Source organism: Macaca fascicularis, chromosome 7, assembly GCF_037993035.2.
Source record: "Macaca fascicularis isolate 582-1 chromosome 7, T2T-MFA8v1.1".
Taxonomy (NCBI): Eukaryota; Metazoa; Chordata; class Mammalia; order Primates; family Cercopithecidae; genus Macaca; species Macaca fascicularis.
In genome coordinates, this window is record NC_088381.1 from 171,684,359 (window position 1) to 171,703,699 (window position 19,341).

The 19,341-nt window shown below is 58.1% G+C and overlaps 1 protein-coding gene across 2 annotated transcripts; it reads right to left on the reverse strand.

Moving 5' to 3' along the window:
- Positions 1-9,911: 9,911 nt before the first annotated feature.
- Positions 9,912-13,118, reverse strand: CKB (creatine kinase B). 2 transcript variants are annotated; one of them, XM_045397066.2, is made up of 8 exons: positions 13,054-13,118; positions 12,560-12,764; positions 12,282-12,436; positions 12,077-12,209; positions 11,522-11,693; positions 10,712-10,835; positions 10,368-10,557; positions 9,912-10,286 (listed from the first exon to the last, which is right to left on the reverse strand). In XM_045397066.2, the coding sequence occupies exons 2-8, from the start codon at positions 12,750-12,752 to the stop codon at positions 10,108-10,110; spliced, it is 1,146 nt and encodes a 381-aa protein (XP_045253001.1). In that variant the 5' UTR covers positions 12,753-12,764; positions 13,054-13,118; the 3' UTR covers positions 9,912-10,107. The 2 variants fall into 2 exon arrangements, with proteins under 2 accessions (XP_045253001.1, XP_045253000.1); XM_045397065.2 differs by having other exon boundaries at positions 12,077-12,436.
- Positions 13,119-19,341: the final 6,223 nt, after the last annotated feature.

Sequence of the window (19,341 nt, forward strand, 5' to 3'; positions counted from 1 at the left end):
AGACCATGCACATTGTGGTGGTGGGTGCTATGGACATGAAGTAGACGACCCTGCGTGGAGATGACATTTACCGTCGGCTGTGGAACTGGGAGTTAAACCCTTTGGCTTACCACCCTAATCTGCATCTGCACTAGAGAGTCACACAGCCCAGGCAGTGTTTGGATTTCAGCCCCGGGAAAGAATAGCAGCCTGCCGCTTGGTGGCAGCATGTGAGCTGGGGTTTAGTGAGGAGGCGGGGCAGTCATGGGCAGTCATGTAGGCATCAGCAGTTCTAGCACCAGGCCGAGGCGAGACCCTCTGAGTGGAGTCCAGGTCATTAAAGGGCCTGAACGGGTCTCTCGCAGAAGAAGGAAAGCTGGTCCTGAGGTTGGAGCCAGGGGAAACTGGGGGCCACTGCAGGCGTTCTTTGTTGCCATCGGCTTTGGTTCAGTAAGCTTTGTCGCTCTGTCGCCCAGGCTGGAGTGCAGTGGCCGGATCTCAGCTCACTGCAAGCTCCGCCTCCCAGGTTTATGCCATTCTCCTGACTCAGCCTCCCGAGTAGCTGGGACTACAGGTGCCCGCCACCTCACCCAGCTAGTTTTTTGTATTTTTTAGTAGAGACGGGGTTTCACCGTGTTCACCAGGATGGTCTCGATCTCCTGACCTCGTGATCCGCCCGTCTCGGCCTCCCAAAGTGCTGGGATTACAGGCTTGAGCTACCGCGCCCAGCCAGTTCTGAGGTTCTTACTTGCGTTTCCGGCTCCCTGGGTATTCATTCATACCTGGTTTCTGGCTGTGGTGAAATGTCTTCTGACCAAGTGGGTTGACAAACAGGGGGCTTCACTGGAGCGGTGGCAGGGGGCGCGGTCACTGAACGGAGAAAAAACTCAACTCATCCTCATCTCTGAGGGGGCTCTTTCCCCCAGCCAGTGCCTTCTGCAATTTCCTGATCTATCTACATTCCACCCACTTAACCCACCTCTAAGAGTTATTTTAAAGCAGCATTCTAGAACCCATCTCTCAAGCAGGAGTGAAGTCTCCAGTGGCTCATCCTGTGCCTCTCCTGCGGCTGCAAGCACCTGCAGTGCCGGGACGCTCACAGTCCGCCCCCAGGACCTGTGGGGAGAGTTCGGCTGCTTCTGCTGCTCCACATGCACATGGGCCTCCTCACCAACCACCCTGGCAGTCGCCTGCTCTTGGGAGCTTTAACTATTCGAGACTCAGTGGCCAGGCACGGCGGCTCGTGCCTGTAATCCCAGCACTTTGGGAGGCCGAGGTGGGCAGATCACGAGGTCAGGAGTTCGAGACCAGCTTGGCCAACATGGTGAAACCCCATCTCTACTAAAAATACAAAAATTAGCCGGGTGTGGTGGCACGTGCTTGTAGTCCCAGCTACTCGGGAGGCTGATGCGGGAGAATCACTTGAACACAGGAGGTGGAGGTTGCAGTGAGCTGAGACCACGTCACTGCACTCTAGCCTGGGCGACAGAGTGAGACTCCATCTCAGGAAAAAAAAAAAAAAAAAGACTCAAGTATTTGAAGATTGAAAGTGTGTTCCCTCCCTGATTTCTTTTTTTTTTTTAGACAGAGTCTCACTCTTTTGCCCAGGCTGGAGTGCTATTGCGTGATCTTGGCTCACTGCAACCTCTGCCTCCCAGGTTCAAGCAATTCTCCTGCAATCTCGGCTCACTGCAAGCTCCGCCTCCAGGGCTCAAGCGATTCTCCTGCCTCAGCCTCCCAAGTATCTGGGATTATAGGCGCCCACCACCACACCCTGCCTCATCCCTAAATTCTTGCTTCTCCCAGTTAAGCTGCCCCAGTTATTTTCAGGTGTTCTAGAACAAAACAAGAAGACTTCTCATCAGTCATTTGTTCATGTGTTCATTCATTGCAGCCATATTTTAAGGGTTAAGGTAGGAGAAGCTCCTCTGTGCTGACCCCTGGAGATACAAAAATAAGCAAGGTAAAACCTTCTGGCCTGGACCAGCTCATCGCACAGGGAGGCAAGGGGCACTGGTGTGATACTAGGACGGGCTGATGCTGCATTCAGGAAGACCAGGGCCCTAGCCAAAGGGAGCCGGGCCTGGGTGCAGGGGAGGCGTGTGGAGGAGGCGGTGCACCGAGTCTGCTCAGTGGAAGAGAGAGGAGTGGCACGTGCAGAGGCAGGCGCCAGGGGCCTGGCTCATCTCCGGCTCAGGCGCGGGGGCAGCAGCTGGGCCGCCAACTCCTGGGCAGGCTCACTCTTGTCACCAGCCCAACATGTTATGTCTCAGACACTGAGACACTGCACTTCTGTGAAGGGGCCTTCATTCCCCAGTACTTCGTTAGGGAGTGACCTAGCAGGCTTTGGGCAGGGTTGTGCTGCTGCCAGACCAAAGCAGACTAATGCTGCACCAGACAGCCAGAGCCCGGCGACGCCAGAGAGCCTGGCATGAGACTGCCTGTGCTGGCTCCTTCCAGAGCAAGGCCTGCTCTGACTCGCCTCACCCTCCTCTCAGGAGGGAGCTGCCAGCAGGCGTGGGTAGGCGTGAGCACATTCTCAAAGCAGTTATGTTTTGCATGGAAGTCAGCTGGGAAGTAGGAGCATATGTAGTCATGTTCATTAATGTGGCACCAGAAGTCCCTGGGTGGAGGGTGCCTCAGAGACCATTTCCAACCTGCGACCACCCTCCACTCCACCCCTTCCCAAATGCACCTGTGCACTTGCAAGTTCTGCCCTGCCAGTCACTCCCCGGCTATAGGCTGGCCTCTGCTGCTCGTTAGCACACAGCTTGGCTGTCTCTGGGCCATGTGGTTCTCGTGCTCTCCACCCTAATCCATTGGCCACTCCTCTGCTACCTCCATTCTTTGGGCTCTAGAGGGCTCCGACAAGCTTGTCCCATGCTGCTCGGACATCTCAGCCTGTCGCCGTGGGTGGGTGTTGCTGCTCCCCAGAATGGTGATGCTGTGTGTCCTTTTGTATTGACACCATTAAGTACATAGGATACATTTTGCTGGCTTGCATTTCCTGGTTCAGGAATGCCTTATCTGAAATGTTTGGGACCACCCGCACGTGTTTTGGGTTTAGGGTTTTTTCAGATTTTGGAATATTTATATTATACCTACTGGTTAAGCATCCCAAAGTTGAAAATCTGAACTCCGAAGTGCACATGCGAGCATTCCCTTTTAGCATTACATCAGCACTCGGGTTCAGATTGTGGAGTAGTTTAGATTTCAGATGTTTGGATTTGCGATACTCCACCTGTATATTTCATTAATTTCACCAAAACACTGGAACTTTGCTGACAAAGTAGTCATGTTATCCTGTGTCAAGGCCAGGAGAACGGAGGAAAGCAAGCACCATGCTCCTTTCTGACCTCAAGCAAGAGTGAAGAGGGTCAGACCGGACTTCTGGCCCCTCCGCCACAGCGCTTTGTCCCCCAGGTAGGCGCTGCTGCTGTGACTTGGTGGGGGCTGCAGCACAGGGGTCCCTCAGAAGCACAGCAGTTTTGGGGCCAGGCATAGTGGCTCACACCTGTAATGCCAGCACTTTGGGAGGCCAAGGCAAGAAGATCGCTTAGTCCAGGAGTTCAAGACCAGCCTGGGCGAGTAACATGGTGAGACCGCTGTCCCTACAAAAAAAATTTTTAAATTAGCCAGATGTCGCGGTGGCTCAAGCCTGTAATCCCAGCACTTTGGGAGGCCGAGACGGGTGGATCACGAGGTCAGGAGATCGAGACCATCCTGGCTAACATGGTGAAACCCCGTCTCTACTAAGAAATACAAAAAAACTAGCCGGGCGAGGTGGCGGACGCCTGTAGTCCCAGCTACTCGGGAGGCTGAGGCTGGAGAATGGCGTGAACCCGGGAGGCGGAGCTTGCAGCGAGCTGAGATCCGGCCACTGCACTCCAGCCTGGGCTACAGAGCAAGACTCCGTCTCAAAAAAAAAAAAAAAAATTAGCCAGACGTGGAGATAGGCTCTTGTGGTCCCAGCTACTAGGGAGGCTGAGGAGGAAGGATCACTTGAGCCCAGGAGATTGAGGCTACAGTGACCTGTGATCCTGCCACTGCATTCCAGCCTAGGTGACTTCAAGACCCTATCTCAAAAAAAAATAAAAAGTAATAAATTTTAAAGGAACAATTTTGGGTACGGATGAGTAGCACTGCCTTTATTATTTCTCTTTTTTTTTTTTTTTTTTTTTTTGGTTGAGTTGATTGCCATATTTGCTTTCCTTTTGAGGATGTAACACATTTGAAGTGCCTTTTAATATGTTGGATAGTTGATGGGTCAAAGGTATTGACAAAACTAGACTTTTCATTTTAATTTTAATGGAAGTTTCTGTCTTTTTGCTGTAAGTTGTGTATTTCTGGAATGGCTTTGATGTGTGTTAACACAGACCACATATACCAGTAATGGATGCAGCTGAGTATAGGTGGAATGAGAACAATGAAGGAAGACCTAAGCGCTGCCCTGGAGGCAGGCCGCATTCTCAAGAGAGAAGGCTCACCAACTGAGCAGTCCTCTAATGGGGAAGAGGTGAGGACAGAGCCCAAGGGGAATGGGGATGCAGAAGGAGGCCCTCTGGAAAGGAGGCCTGGGGCAGGCAGGGCATTCCTCCCAGAGGGCATTCGGTTGATTGTGGGAAGCAGAGAGCAGACATGCAGGAGGGAGCCCTGCCCCAGGTTAGGCAAACAGGCAACAAATGCGTCTGGAGGAGTTGGTGCGGTCCTGAGTGCAAGTGGGTGTGGAGTAACTGGAACCACTGGGCCAGTTCCTCTGCAAGCCCAGCAGGATCCCAAGCCAAGCCCCACACTGCATGAGGTTCATGAGGTAGAACAGGGTTGCAGCCCCATCACCACAGCAGGAATAGTGCCAGCACCTCAGGAGCTGGTGCCAGGCTGCACACACGCAGGCGTTTCACCCCACAGTGCCAAGGATGGCCTTGTCCTCACAACCTGGGTAGCTGCTGGAGCACCTTGACACCTGGCCACCCCTGGCTGCATGGGAGTCTTGGAAATGGGCTCCCACAGCCAGGCAGCTGCGTGCAGGCTGGAAACCAGGGCGTTGTCACTCAAGCAGAGGAGAAAATGGCTGCTAGGGGACCACCAGCATCCATGCCATGAAGGTGAATCAGAGACAGGTCCCGCTGGCAGCAGCACTTTTATCTTTTGGGGGCCTTAAAGTTAATTTTTGTTAAGCCTTGAATTTTGGTAAATCCCTAGCCCTGAAAAGGGTGTGGAAATCAGGACTTCTGAACCCAAGCAAAACAATACAAAGTTGGGTTTGGGGGAAAAGGTGGAAAGAGTCCAACCAGTTGGGCACAGTGGCTCACACCTGTAATCCCAGCACTTTGGAAGACTGAGGTAGGTGAATGGCTTGAGCCCAGGAGTTTGAGTCCAGCCTGGGCAACATGGCAAAACTCCATCTCTACAAAGAAAAAAAATAGAAAAAATTAGCCAGGTGTGGTGGCACGTGCCTGTAGTCACACAGCTACCTGGGAGACTGAGGTGGGAGGATCACCTGAGCCCAGGGAGGTCAAGGCTTGAGTGAGCAGCGATCGCACAACTGCACTCCAGCTTGGGTGACGGAGTGAAACCCCGCCTCAAAAGGTCAGTGCAGAAAGCCTCTAGCCAGACTGACAAGTACGCGTGTAAAAAATCTCAGCCTGGCCGGGCGCGGTGGCTGACGTCTGTAATCCCAGCACTTTGGGAGGCCGAGGCGGGCAGATCACCTGAGGTCAGGAGTTTGAGACCAGCCTGACCAACATGGAGAAACCCCATCCCTACTAAAAATACAAAATTAGCTGGGCATGGTGGCGGGCGCCTGTAATCCCAGCTACTCTGGAGGCTGAGGCAGGAGAATCTCTTGAACCCAGAAGACGAAGGTTTCCGTGAGCCAAGATCGTGCCATTGCACTCCAGCCTGGGCAATGAGACCAAACCTACGTCTCAAAAAAAAAAAAAAAAAAAAAAAGGCCTCAGCCTTCTCAGCAGTGCCAAAAAAGCCTCACTTTTCTAAGCTGAAATGCTGTCATCTGCTCAGTGGAAACCTCACAGCCAGAAGACTTCTTGCCAATCAAATTACTGTTTTCTTTTTACCTGTGGGAAAGGAGATTAACTTCACATCCATGTGGGTCCAATGTGCAGCCCCCTAAGGGTGCTCTGGGAGGCTTTAGGAAGTGCCTGCTGGCTCGAAATAGAAATGCAGAAGCAGCAGCCTGCTGGGCAAGTGCAGCCTTTTAAGCCACTGCTAAGACAAGCAGGTCCCAACCGTGGGAGGCTAGAATGTTCTTAAAAGAGCAGTGAGCCGGGCGCGGTGGCTCACGCCTGTAATCCCAGCACTTTGGGAGGCCAAGGCGGGCGGATCACTTGAGGTCGGGAGTTGGAGACCAGCCTGACCAACTGGAGAAACCCCCATCTCTACTAAAAATACAAAAAAATTTGCTGGGTGTGGTGGTGCATGCCTGTAATCTCAGCTACTCAGGAGGCTGAGGCAGGAGAATCGCTTGAACCTGGGAAGCGGAGGTTGCGGTGAGCCAAGATTGCGCCATTGCACTCCAGCCTGGGCAACAAGAGCAAAACTCGGTCTCAAAAGAAAAGCAGTGAAAAGAGCCCAGGAGTTGGAGCTGGGCGACACTGGGCCGATTCTTTCTTCCTCTCGGAGCCTGAGTTTCCCTGTCTGTGAGAGGCCTCAGGCTGTGGTAGTGGTAGAGTCCTGCTGCTTCGGTGGGCTTCTACGGACTGGAACACATGACAGCATTTTTTACAAAACACCATTTAAAAAATTATTTTGGCGGCCGGGCGCGGTGGCTCAAGCCTGTAATCCCAGCACTTTGGGAGGCCGAGGCGGGTGGATCACGAGGTCAGGAGATCGAGACCATCCTGGCTAACATGGTGAAACCCCGTCTCTACTAAAAATACAAAAAAAAACTAGCCGGGCGTGGTGGCGGGCGCCTGTAGTCCCAGCTACTCGGAGGCTGAGGCGGGAGAATGGCGTGAACCCGGGAGGCGGAGCTTGCAGTGAGCCAAGATCACGCCACTGCACTCCAGCCTGGGCGACAGAGCGAGACTCCGTCTCAAAAAAAAAAAAAAAAAATTATTTTGGCTTATATAAGTAATACATGTGCCCTGTAGAAAATTTGGAAAATAAAGTATAAAGAAGGAAATCACCTGTTACCCCACCACCCACAGTGACTACTGTTCTTTGGGGTTTTTCCATACATATTCTGTGTGGGATCTCAGAGCACAAGCTGTTTTATAACCTGCTTCTGCGCCTGAGCTTTTCTCAGTGTGTCACCACCTCACTAGATCCCTCACACTGTCGTCCCTGTCTGCACAGGACCCCAGAGGAGGGGTGGGGCTGCAGCCAACTCTTCAGTGTTGGCAAGCCCTTACAGTTTCCTTCTCAGTAATTGTGCCACTTCTATTTCTCTAGGGCAACGGGACTTGAAGAAGGGGGGCTGTTTTGCCCCCCAAGGGGCATTTGTCAGTGTCTAGACTTTTGATTGTCGTAAGTTGGGGAAGCGAGGACTACTGGCATGCAGCGGTTGGAGGCCAGGGCTGCTGCTGGATGTCCTGCAGCGCACAGGACGGCCCCCACTAGAGTCGTCCGGCCCAAGTGTCTGGAGCGCCACTGTGGAAACCCCGCCGTGGACTCATTCCCTAGCTGGGGAGTCCCTGAGTGGACAGGAGGGACAGCTGAGGGGGGGCTTGGTGCAGCCAGACTGCCCTGCAGGGAGATGGCTCCAACACCCAGGACGTCTTCCTGCATGCTTGCCACCCCTAGGTACTGTCCTTTGCTGCCCACGTTTGACAGTGCTTTCTAGGAGAATTGCCCGTTAAAGTCTCCGGAGGCCGAGGAAAAGGATGGCTGTCGAGACTGTTGGAGGTTTCGGGGAACTAGTGGCACAGGCAGGCAGGATTGTCGCTCCCCTCCTGAGGGGAGTGTATATTAGGCCCTGCCTGGTCCCCAAAAGAGTTAATGCAGCAAGATAAAATATGTGAGGCACAGGGAGGAGAGTGGGCCCCAGAGAGTTGGGGTTCCAGGCCCTGTGGGCTCCACGGGCCAGCCAAGGCCCCACCCACCTTCAGAGTTTTACTGCCTCAGAAGTCGTTCTGAGCCAGGCCCAGCCCTCTCAGCCTTCCCGGACAGTGCATTGAGAGGCCTGCACGGGGTGATTAGGGGTTCCGCTTGTTTGCCCACTGGTGGTTCTAGGAGCACCCCACTCTGAGAGTCCACATGGGAAAAGGGGAGCATGGAAACACAAGAAGTGACAGTCCTGCCCAGCCATGCCCTCAGCCCTGTGTTCACCTCACAGTGGGGCCCACGCCACCCCAGGGATAGTCGGGCGGGCTCTGCCCAAGTGGTGAGGGGGACTGAGCCAGCAGGAGCAGCAGGAGGGGCTGCAGCGGGAGCAGCTCTTGAACAGGAAGAGGGCAGCGATGACGAGGTCCCCTGGTGGTGGGGCTTTGCTGGCCAGGTACCCACTGGGTCAGCACTGCTTCCTCACTGCCCTCAGCCTCCCCTTTCGAGAGGGGTCCACTTCCTGTGCTCTTCAGGCTCTTCATCCCAGCCCTGCTCCCGAGACTCCAGACTGTACAGCTCGGCCTGGCCTGGCCTGGGCCTTCCTGGGAAAAGGCTAAGCCAGAAACTGGCCCCTGTGCCCAGGCTGGTCAGCCAGGGAGGGACCAGTCTAGGGTCCAAAGAATGGATGCAGAAGTCCCCCCAGCCTTCTGCACCAGGGGACCTGCCCCCTATGTCTCTAGCCTACCAGGTGTTCACTTAGGGAGGTGGACACTTCAACCCTGCCCTTAGGGCCCCCCACATGCCGAGCCCAGCAGCACATTCGGGGATGTACCCTACTGCTGCTCCTGGACCCCAGTGTCTAGGCTGACAATCCAATCCCCTTGTGTGCCAAGGAGGTGAGAGGCCAGTGATCCGCAACTCAGGTGTCCAGGGACGCAGTGGGTGTGGAGATGCAGGATGAGGCTTGCCCCAAACCCTGATCCCCAGGGGTGGGGCGGAGGAGGCCCTGGCCAGTAGGTGGCAGCACAGGCTGTGTCCTTGGAGCTTGGGAGCTGGAGGAAGGTGGGGAGCAGGATTCCTAGCCCCTGGCTGCCTCACCTGTCCACCTCCACTCCCTGAGCTGGCCGAGCCCCTCAGGGTGCCCAACCATAGTAGGAGCCCTGAACCAGAGGCTGGGCAGGGACAGCAGCAACTGGCAACTAGAGTGAGTTGCAGGGGGTTGGGGGGAGGTTGCATGAGGGACCAGGGAGACCAATCCCTAAACAGCCCCAACCCTCCTCCTGCCTACCTTGTGGTCCCACCTTGAGGCCAAGGGGCTGGACACCCAGAGGCCCCCGAAGTGGCTGCCAGTGAAGGGGGGACCAGTGGTTCCCCAGGGCTGCTAGAGGATCTTGAGGGCTGAGCCCAAGGGCCAGTGGTGTTGGGGGGCTGTTCAGCCTGAAGGCTGAGGCTGGGAGGGAAGAGAAGATGAGAGAGTAGGTGTTGGCGGGGTAGGAGGGAGGTAGGGAGATGTCTGGATCTGATAATGTTGCAGCTTGGAAGACTGGAGGAGGAACCCAGTTGGAGGGACCGGAAAGCTCTCAAGTTTCTGAGCTCAACCCCCACCTCCACTATCCCTACCTCCCCCACCCTGCAGGATGAGCCCAAGGAACGTGCTAGGCTCCACACCCAGGCCTGAATGCCCTCAGATGCTCAGGCCTGGAGCTCCTCCCTCATTCTCCCCAGTGTTCCTGCCTGCACAGCCCAATAGACATGAGGAAAGGGGCCCATGGACTAGGTGGGACAGGCAGAACAGAGTGGCCACCTGCTGGCTTCTGTCCCTTCTCACGGAAGGCAAGGCCCACGGCAGGCCCAGGACTCAGACTCCTGGGGCCTGGCTGCTGCCCTTCCCCTTCCCCCCGGGAAAGGAGAGGCACCACTCAGAGGCAGGCAGGCCAAAACCCTAGTTTATTTCAGCATCAGCAGTATCTTAGCCATCAAAAAAATAAACTCTACCAAGGGTGACGAAGTCTCTACAGCAAGGCTAAGGGCTCGCCAGGCGGCGAACATCAGGGGTGCATGGTGGGCACTGCCCAGGCAATAAGTTAGGAAGCAGCAGGGCTGGTGTCGGGTGTGGGCCGGGCTTCACTTCTGGGCAGGCATGAGGTCGTCGATGGCCTGGCCCTGCTCCAGCCGCTGCTCCATCTCGATGAGCAGCTTCACTCCGTCCACCACCATCTGCACCAGCTCCACCTCCGAGAAGCCCAGGCGGTCAGCGTTGGAGACGTCGAAGACCCCGCCCACTGCAGCCGTGTCCACACCGCCTGGGGAGACAGCAGGTCAGGGCGGAGGAAACAGGGCTGTCCAAAGGCCAACAGGAAGCCTGCAGCACCCGCCCTGCTCACCTGTGCCTCGCTTCTGAAGTCGTAGCCGCTTAAGCACCTCCGAGAACTTCTCATGCTTGCCCAGGTGGGGCAGCTTGATGTGCACTCCTGCCCGCAGCCCTGTGCCCAGGTTGGATGGGCAGGTGAGGATGTAGCCCAGGTGAGGGTTCCACATGAACTCATAGTTCTTAGACTTGAAGAGAGTTTCAATCTGCAGAGGGAGAAAAGGGTATGAGAGAGAAGGCCTGCCCGAGACCCCCACAGGCCCTGAGACTCCCAAGTCCCAGAAATCCCCCAGGGGGACTGATGGGGCACCCACATCCCTGCTGGAGCCCTGGGGTCTGGGCCTGCCCCGTCCCTGGCACCTGGGTGAGGCCGGTGCAGAAGCGGGTGAACACCTCCTTCATGTTGCCCCCCTTCTGCATGGAGATGACCCGCAGGTGGTCCTCCTCGTTGACCCACACCAGGAAGGTCTTATTGTCATTGTGCCTGCGGGAGGGCTGGTCTCAGGGCATATCCAGAAAAAAGCCCCAGGCCGTCCCCAGACCAAAGGAACTTCCCAAGTCCCCGAGGTGCTGCTCGCAACCGTGCCCTGGAGCAGGGGCTGCTGCCAAGACTCCGCCCAACACGGGGCAGGCGGGGCCGAGACGCCTCACAGTGAGCAGAACCCCGGCTGCCATCACGTCGTGCAGTGGTCTGAGGTGGGGCAGGGCCAGGGACCGCCAGGACAGCCCCGCCCGCCCCCCACAGTGGGGGTAGGAGCCCTGCCCCCGGAGAAGCTTCTGCGTCACCAGCCCCTGGTAGAATCCCAGCGACTGAGGAGTGAGAAAACAAGGAGCTCCAGCTCCCGAGGGGCGTCGGGCAGAGGCGCCAGGGGCCCCGCCCCCACCTCACGTCTCTAGAGGGGCTGAGTCCTGAACCCCCAGGGGCCTGGGCCCAGTACCTTAACGCACCTGCTCGGCCAAGGTCACCTGCGCGGGAGGCGCAGCACGTAACCCAGACCCGGAGCGCGGCCGGCCCCTCCCTCCTCCTCCTCCTCCTCCTCCTCCCTCTCCTCCTCCTCCTCTCCTCCTCCTCCCTGCCGCGAGGGGCCCCACCCCGGCAAGGGGGGCGAGAGGGAAAGGGGAGGCGGCGGAGAGGGCGGACGCCGCGAGAGGGCGCAGAGGGACACGCACCAGATACCGCGGGCGTCGGGCCAGTCGCGGGCCATGCCCGAGGCCAGCAGCAGAGGTGAAACGGGCTTGTCGAAGAGGAAGTGGTCGTCGATGAGCTGCTGCTGCTCCGCCTCCGTCATGCTCTTGAGCGCGTAGTACCGGCCCGCCAGGTCGCCGTCCAGGCTGGACAGGGCTGCGGGGCGTGCGCTCAGGACGCTCGGCTGCCGCGCCCGCCCCTCCAGCCCACAGCGCGGACCCGCCCGCCCCCGTGCTTCACCCCGGGGGACGTCAGAGGCCCCCACCCGCCCAGACTTGCGGGCGTCCAGTCCTCATGGCCCGGGCGACGGTCCCAGTCGGTGACCCCGCGCCAGGACCCGCCCTCCCTGGGCCCCAGGCCGCTGTGGGCGCGGGGCTGGGCCTCCGTCCCTCGGTCCCTCCGGGAAACTGAACCCAGGGGCGCGCAGATAAGAGCGCGGCGGCGGCTGCCGCTCCCAGGCGACATAAACAAAAGCGGGCGGGGACCGCGCCGGGAGGGGCACGCAGCCGCCGCCGACCCTTGGCCCGCCCGGCCCCTACCTTCCACCGCGAGCTTCTCGATGGCGCGGCGCTCCCCGCGGCTGCAGTGCGGGGGCAGGCAGAAGCCGCGGATGCTGCGGCCCGTGCGCACCCGCGAGCTCAGCACGTAGTTGGGGTCCAGGTCGTCGCCGCCCTGGGGGGCGAGACGGGAGTGAGCGCCCGGAGACCCCGGCCCGGCCCGCCCGGCCCGCCCGCCGCCCCGCACCTGCAGGTTGTCGGGGTTGAGGTCGGTCTTGTGCTCATCGCTGGGCTTGTAGCCGCCGTGCCGGTCCTCGATGATGGGGTCGAAGAGATCCTTGAACACGTCGTAGGACTCCTCGTCGCCCGCCACGCAGCCCACGGTCATGATGTACGGGTGGCCTAGGGGAGGGGGCGCGGGACGGAGACAGTGACGTCACTGCCGGGCCCGAGCGCGCTGCTGAGGACCGTGCGGCTGCGCGCGGGGAGGGGGCGCCGGGACCCCGGCCCCGAGGGGTCGCGTACCCGGGTTGTCCACGCCTGTCTGGATGACGTCGTCCAGCGTGAAGCCGCTCGGCGTGCTCTTGGCGCGCAGCTCCGCGTACAGCTCGGGGGTCAGCACCTTGGCCATGTGGTTGTTGTGGGCGCTCAGGTCCGGGAACTCGTCCTCGGCGGGGAAGCGCAGCTTCAGCGCGTTGTGGCTGTTGGAGAAGGGCATGGCGGCGGCGGGCTGCGGGGAGACGCGGGGTCAGCAGGGACCGGCAAGCCGGGGTTCCCGGACTCCCGCGTACCACTCAGGCCCCCGCCGCCGGGCCCCTCGGCGCCCCCGGGACGCGGCCAAGGTCAGAGGGGTCCGCAGCGCGCGCGGGAAGCGCCATCATCGCCCGGGACCCCCGGCCGGTCCGGCGCGCGCTCCAGGCAACGCGCCCGGAGCGCGTGACGCCGCAGCGCCCGCGCCCCCTTTGCACGCAGCGCCCCTAGCCCCGGCGCCGACGCCCCCGGCCCCCGGGCCCACTCACCGGGCGGCCGGGCGGGGGCGGGGGCGCTCCGTCCGTCGGCAGCTGCCGGAGCGACGCAGGCGAACAGCGGCCGCTCCGCGCTCCCGCGGCTCTTAAGGGACGCAACGAGGGCCGCCCATTGGCGGCTATTTATAGCCCATTCATTCCATTGGCCCGCGCCGCAGGGTGGTGCCGCCGCTTTGTCCGCCGCCCGCAGCCCCTGACACCCCCGGCCGCCCACCCGAGCCGTCTCCCCGCTGGGACCCCGCGCAGCCTGCCCAGTCCCCCGCCCAAGACCTCGAGGCCGAAACCTCAGATCCTTGAATATCTGGATCCCCTCGCACGCCCTTGCCTCCGAGCGGGAAACTGAGGCGGAGAGCCTCTGGGCACTCGAGGACGCTCGGGTTCATCCGCATCCTCCAGCCTGCCCGCCTAGTCCAGCCAGCCCCCGCGGCGGCGGCGAGGGGCCGGGCGAAAGCGTTCAGGGCTTCCGCAGCAGGTACTGCCCCCACCCCACCCCCGGCCAGTGTGAGCTGGCCCGGAGCCGCCGACCTTCCTCAAGGTGCCCGCAGGCATCTCCTGGGCGATCTTGGTGCAAAGCGAAGGCGCGCGGGAGGCGCAGTCTGGCTGCGGCCCAGCCCGGGGGCACCCGCGGTGCCCTGACCTTGGACAAGTCCTGGGGCTCTGGGGAATGCGAGCCAGAAACCACGCGGACACTGTGGTCTTAAGAGGCCGCTGGCAAGTGCAGCCTTGGAGTTTCCAGACCCTAACCCTGGGCCCTCTTCGCAGGGGACAAGCTCACCCGACCCCCAAAGGCAGTCCCCAGAGACTTCTGGCAAGGATGGGAGGAAACGCTAATAAACAATAAGCATAAATGCGATTTAAAGAAGAAGAAGAAAAAAAAAATCTCACGAATAACTAGAGTCATGCAAATTAAGCAGTGACTCCACCTCTCCCTACCCCCAGCACTCCCAGATCGACTCCAGCCAGTGCTGGCTATGAGTTGGAATGAGGGGAGACAGGCGTCCGCACGCTGCCTGCAACTTGAATTGCTGCCTGCTTTTTGCAAGGTAATTTGGCAGAATCTATTAACATTAACAATGTTGGGGGCCGGGCGCGGTGGCTCACGCCTGTAATCCCAGCACTTTGGGAGGCCGAGACGGGCGGATCACGAGGTCGCGAGATCGAGACCATCCTGGCTAACACGGTGAAACCCCGTCTCTACTAAAAAAAATACAAAAAACTAGCCGGGCGAGGTGGCGGGCGCCTGTAGTCCCAGCTACTCGGGAGGCTGAGGCAGGAGAATGGCGTGAACCCGGGAGGCGGAGCTTGCAGTGAGCTGAGATCCGGCCACTGCACTCCAGCCTGGGCGACAGAGCGAGACTCCGTCTCAAAAAAAAAAAAAAAAAAAAAAAAAAAAACAACAACAATGTTGGAACTCCGTGACCCAGCAATCCCCCTTCTAGGAATGCAGCCCTTAGAAAGGATGTCTCAGTTCTCTCCACTAATGGACCAAGAGATCTGTGGAGGGAAAAACAAACACATCTGGATACAACCCGATGCCCATCAGGCGGGACTGGCCAAGGGTAGGAAGGCACCTGCTTGCTATGGAATATTATGCAGCTGTTAAGAGGGGGAAGTGGAGTCTGTGGGGTTAATATCCATTAAAGACCCTCATCCGTTGCTCTGTGAATAAAGCAAGGAAGGGGGGAACTCTTATCTGTGGGTATATTTGATATAAATCCCTCCAGCAGTGGTACAGTGAGCACCTGCCCGGTGCCAGCCGCTGGGGATGCATCAGGCAGCAAGGTACACAGCGCCTGCTGCTGGCTGGAGGAAGACTGGCCATGAGCCAGCAGTCCAGCAAACCAGATGACATCACATCAGTGCTGCTGGGGTCAGGGGGACACAGAACACTGCAGTTCCAGGTATAAGGGATCCCAAATAGATGCCTCTGAGGAGAAGGCACCAGAGCCAAGGCCCAAAGGCAGGGGAAGCCCATTCACCTCTGCCTATGTTAGCATCTATGTGTGGGCCCTGCCTCTTGTCTCATCCCCATGCTCACTGCAAAGGAGACACATGCCTCTTTGCTTCTTAGCATACTTCGTCCTGTTCCAAGTCAGCATTTTTTAGACTAATAAAACCAACTGATGTAAAAAGGCAAATGGCCTCTCTGGGCTGGCCAGACAGCAGGTGTCCCTTAAGCCTGGAATTCCTGCACTCTGTGCCCCATGCAGCCTCTTCCCCTAATTTTAGATATTTCTGCAGTTGCCCACCCACTACCCCACAAAGCCTGAAGGGCTTAAGTTTCTGTTTCTGGAAGGGATAGCTGCAGCCCCTGGAGGCAGACTTGGGGGACAGACTTGGGGGCCACACTCAGGACTTCCTCTGTCTTCAGCATCTGCAGCTTCTCAGAAGGCCACCCCTCCCCTCTCTCACCCTCCTGGCTGACAGCCTAACCTGCTTCCCCAGGCCCCCCATGGGAAAGGACCTCCTTTCTCCTTTCCTGAAGGGGGCCAGCCCCTCCACACCTGTGGGTATTTCTCATCAGGTGGGACGAGAGACTTAGAAAAGAAATAAGACACAGAGACAAAGTAGAGAGAAAGAACAGTGGGTCCAGGGGACCGGCGCTCAGCATCCGTGACCCGCGCCGGCACTAGTCTCTGAGTTCCCTCAGTATTTATTGATCGCTATCTCTACTATCTCGGTGAGGGGGATGTGGCAGGACTATAGGGTAATGGTGGGGAGAGGGTCAGCAGGAAGAGATGTGAACAAAGGTCTCTGTGTCATAATAAGTTTAAGGAAAGGTGCTGTGCCTTGATGTGCACGTAGGTCAGATTGATGTTTGACTTTACACAAACATCTCAGTGCAGTAAAGAGCAGTATTGCCACCAGCACGTCTCAACTCCAGCCATAAGGCGGTTTTCTCCTATCTCAGTAAATAGAATGTACGATCGGGTTTTACACTGAGACATTCCATTCCCAGGGACGAGCAGAAGATAGATGCCTTCCTCTTAACTGCAAAGAGGCCTTCCTCTTTCACTAGTCCTCCTCAGCACAGACCCTTTACGGGTGTCAGGCTGGGGGACAGTCAGGTCCTTCCCTTCCCACGAGGCCGTATCTCAGGCTGTCTCAGTGCGGGGAAACCTTGGAAAATACCCAGGCTTTCTTGGGCAGAGGTCCCTGCGGCCTTCGCAGTGCATTGTGTCCCTGGGTACTTGAGACTGGAGAATGGCAATGACTTTTACCAAGCATACTGCCTGCAAACACATTTTTAACACAGCACCTCCTGCACAGCCCTAAATTCATTAAACCTGGAGTCAACACAGCACGTTTTTTTGAGCACAGGGTTGGGGCTAGGGTTACAGATTAACAGCATCTCAAGGCAGAAGAATTTTTCTTAGTACAGAACAAAATGGAATTTCTTGTCTTCTTCTTTGTACATAGACACAATAACAGTCTGATCTCTCTTTCTTTTCTCCACACTTCCCCTCCACAGGCAAGGGCAGAACTGCAGAGGGGAGGTCCAGAGGGCAGGGCTGCCTATGGCAAGCAGTGAGCCGGGCACTGGGGCGGCTCCGGGCTGGGGCCGCTGGCAACCCTCAGCCTTTTGAGGTGGGTATTTTTGTCCCCAGTGTGCAGACAGAAGATCATTTTATTTTTGTTTTTATTCTGTTGAGACAGGGATCTCGCTGTGTTGGCCAGACTGGTCTCAATGTGCAGATAGATCAGAAGTTGGGTGACAGAGGTGTCCAGTGATGGGCCCAGAAATCCTGTCACCCTCCCAGAGCCCGGCCCTGTACTAGCCTGCCTGGGGCAGACCCACAGTGCAGGGGGCCAGGCAGCTGTGATGGGGGCAGCAGCAGCAGATGACAGTGGGGAGGTGGCCCTCAAGGCCTTCAGACACAAATGTCAGGGTGAGACCCCCCAGGCAGGGGCTGATTGGGAGCCTCAGTGGCCCCCAGAGCAGGGGCACAAGGGGAGGGGTCTGGAAGGTGGCGGCCTCCCCTCCAGCTGACTCCCGTCTGCAGACCCCTGCTCTCCCCAGGGCCCACAGGAGCTGCTTTGGCAGCATCCAGGCAGGAGGCTGGATGACGTTACCAGGCCAGTGTTTGGTCCAGGTTCCTCAGAAACCACACCTGGTTACACATGAACCACTGGGCCTGGAGGGGGCTTCGAAGGAGGCCCAGGCCTTTTATCCACAGAACATAAGCCCGCTCCGCAGGGCAGGCCCAGGGCAGGCTGCAGGTAGGCACCGGGAGCCATCCTTGGAGTCTGCTCCCAGAGTACAGCCGGAGGCAGCATTGCTTCCTCCCAGTGCCCTGCCGCTGACTTCTGCAGAACCCAAAGAGGAAGTGGGCTGAGGTCAGGAGAGGACAGGAGCTGACTGGGGTTCACAGAGCACAGTGGGGTAGGAGGCTGTGCTGGTCAGTGGGGAGGGGGGACTGCAGTCACGTGGTCCCTGCCAGGCATTTGGGCAGAGCAGCCTCCCCAGTGGGCATCTTCCTGCCTGTTCCCACCTTTCTTCAAATCAGCCACTGGTTCTCTGAAGCTGGTTTACTGGCTTTAACTATTAATTAATTAATTAAGAGATGGGGTCTTGCTATGTTGTCCAGGTGGAACTCCAACTCCTGGCCTCAAGCAGTCCTCCTTCCTCAGCCTCCTCAGTGCTGAGCTTTGTGGGTTGACTGGCTTTAAATCCTAATCCCACTTTGACCTCACTGGCTGTGACCTTAGGCAAGTTATTTAAGCTCTCTGAGTTTCAGTTTCCCCATCTGTGAAGTGTTCCCTCCCTCCTAGGATCCTGGGGAGAATTCAATGCGATGACACAGCTGCGCATCCACAGCATCGGCTCTTGTTAGGGGAGCCCCAGCACAGACTCTGCACAGAGGCTCATCAGCTGGGGTAGAGGCGGTGGTTCTGCTTGAGGACTCAGGCTGGGGACTGGGGCAGGCTCAGATGGAGCAGGTGGGCAGGGCTGAGGAGGCTGCCTGGAGGAAGCAGCACTGGAGGAGTTGACCAGCCATAATGGACAGAGGCAAGTCGGAAGTTGGAACCAAGGGAAACCACCACTGAGTCACCAAGTCCTAACTTAGGCCCTTATAGGCACTTGGCCTTGACTCCACACCACAGCTGAGAGGCTGGGAAGAGAAACCCAAGAGAAGCGGAAAGTCAGAACCCCCCAGGGGAGAAATTAGGGGGTGACTCAGGGGGGTGCACCATCAAGGGAGACAAGCACCCGCTCGAACACAGGCTGGGGAGCTGCGGATGGCTCTGGGTTGTCTCAGCGTTGAGAGCAGAAGGCAGGGAGGCCATGAGGCAGAGGGACAGGCAGTTGGTGGCCAGTGTGGTGGCCCCACAGGGATAGGAGCCCACAGAGTGGGAGGCCATGGAAGGCCTCTCGTCAGCTCACTCCTGGGGGCTCTCAGCCGCAGCTAGGGCAGGGACACAGAGGGGCTGAGGCTGGAACCCTGGGTTTCCATGATGGACCCTGAGAAGCCAATGCAAGGGCCACAAACACCGTGGCCTGGCCTGCCCCAGAGGCGAGAGAGTTGAGAGTGTTCCACAGGCTGCCGGGGCTCCAGAGCAGAGCTTGCTCTCAAGGAGCCTGGCCACCTCATTTTACCAGGCTGCAGTGGCTGAGTGACTGGGGAAGGTGGCCTAGGGTCATTGCTAACTGGCTTGGGTTCGGGCATAGGCTAAACCCTAGGCTGGGTAGGGGAGTCTCTGTTCCTCTCCAAGCTCGGGTCCTGGGAGCTGAGGGCTGGAGGAAGAAAATCTGTGTCCCCTGCCCCCGCTCCCCTGCACACACACTCCACAGAGAAGCCAGCTGGGAATGGCATTGCTGAGACAGAACACCACTCCCGCTTCCCTTTTTTGCCGGTCCTCCAGCAGCACCTCCTCCAGTCTCCTGCTCAGGCTCCTCACCAGACTCCAAAGTGGGCCCAAGTCATCCGGTTCTCATTATGCCTTGGTTCCCAGGAGGGGATACATGACTCCCTCTCCCTCCTAGAAGCAGCTCTGCACTCAGGAGAACGTGCCCCCGTCGGGGGAGGCAGGGCCTGGGCGGAAGGCCACTTCTGCAGACTTTTCCAGGTCCCCATCTGCTGCACAGAGCTCTGGCTGACCCTAGCCCGAGCCTTTTAGGACGGCCCCTTGACCTGCGATTCCTTTCTGGAATTCATCTTAGGGCCCAGTCAGGGGTGTTTCCAGAGCAGTCTGCAATAACAAAATGTCTATGGCAAAGTGTACTCATAGAGGACTGGGCAGTGAGCCACGGGCCAGCCCTCTGGTGGATCCCCAGGGGCT

Coding starts and splice junctions, on each gene's coding strand:
- CKB (XM_045397065.2), bottom strand. CDS start 12,752: ATGCCCTTCTCCAACAGCCACAACGCGCTGAAGCTGCGCTTCCCCGCC. Junction 12,437..12,559: donor GACAGGCGTGGACAACCCGG/GTACGCGACCCC, acceptor CCCCTCCCCTAG/GCCACCCGTACATCATGACC. Junction 10,287..10,367: donor ACTTCAGAAGCGAGGCACAG/GTGAGCAGGGCG, acceptor CTGTCTCCCCAG/GCGGTGTGGACACGGCTGCA.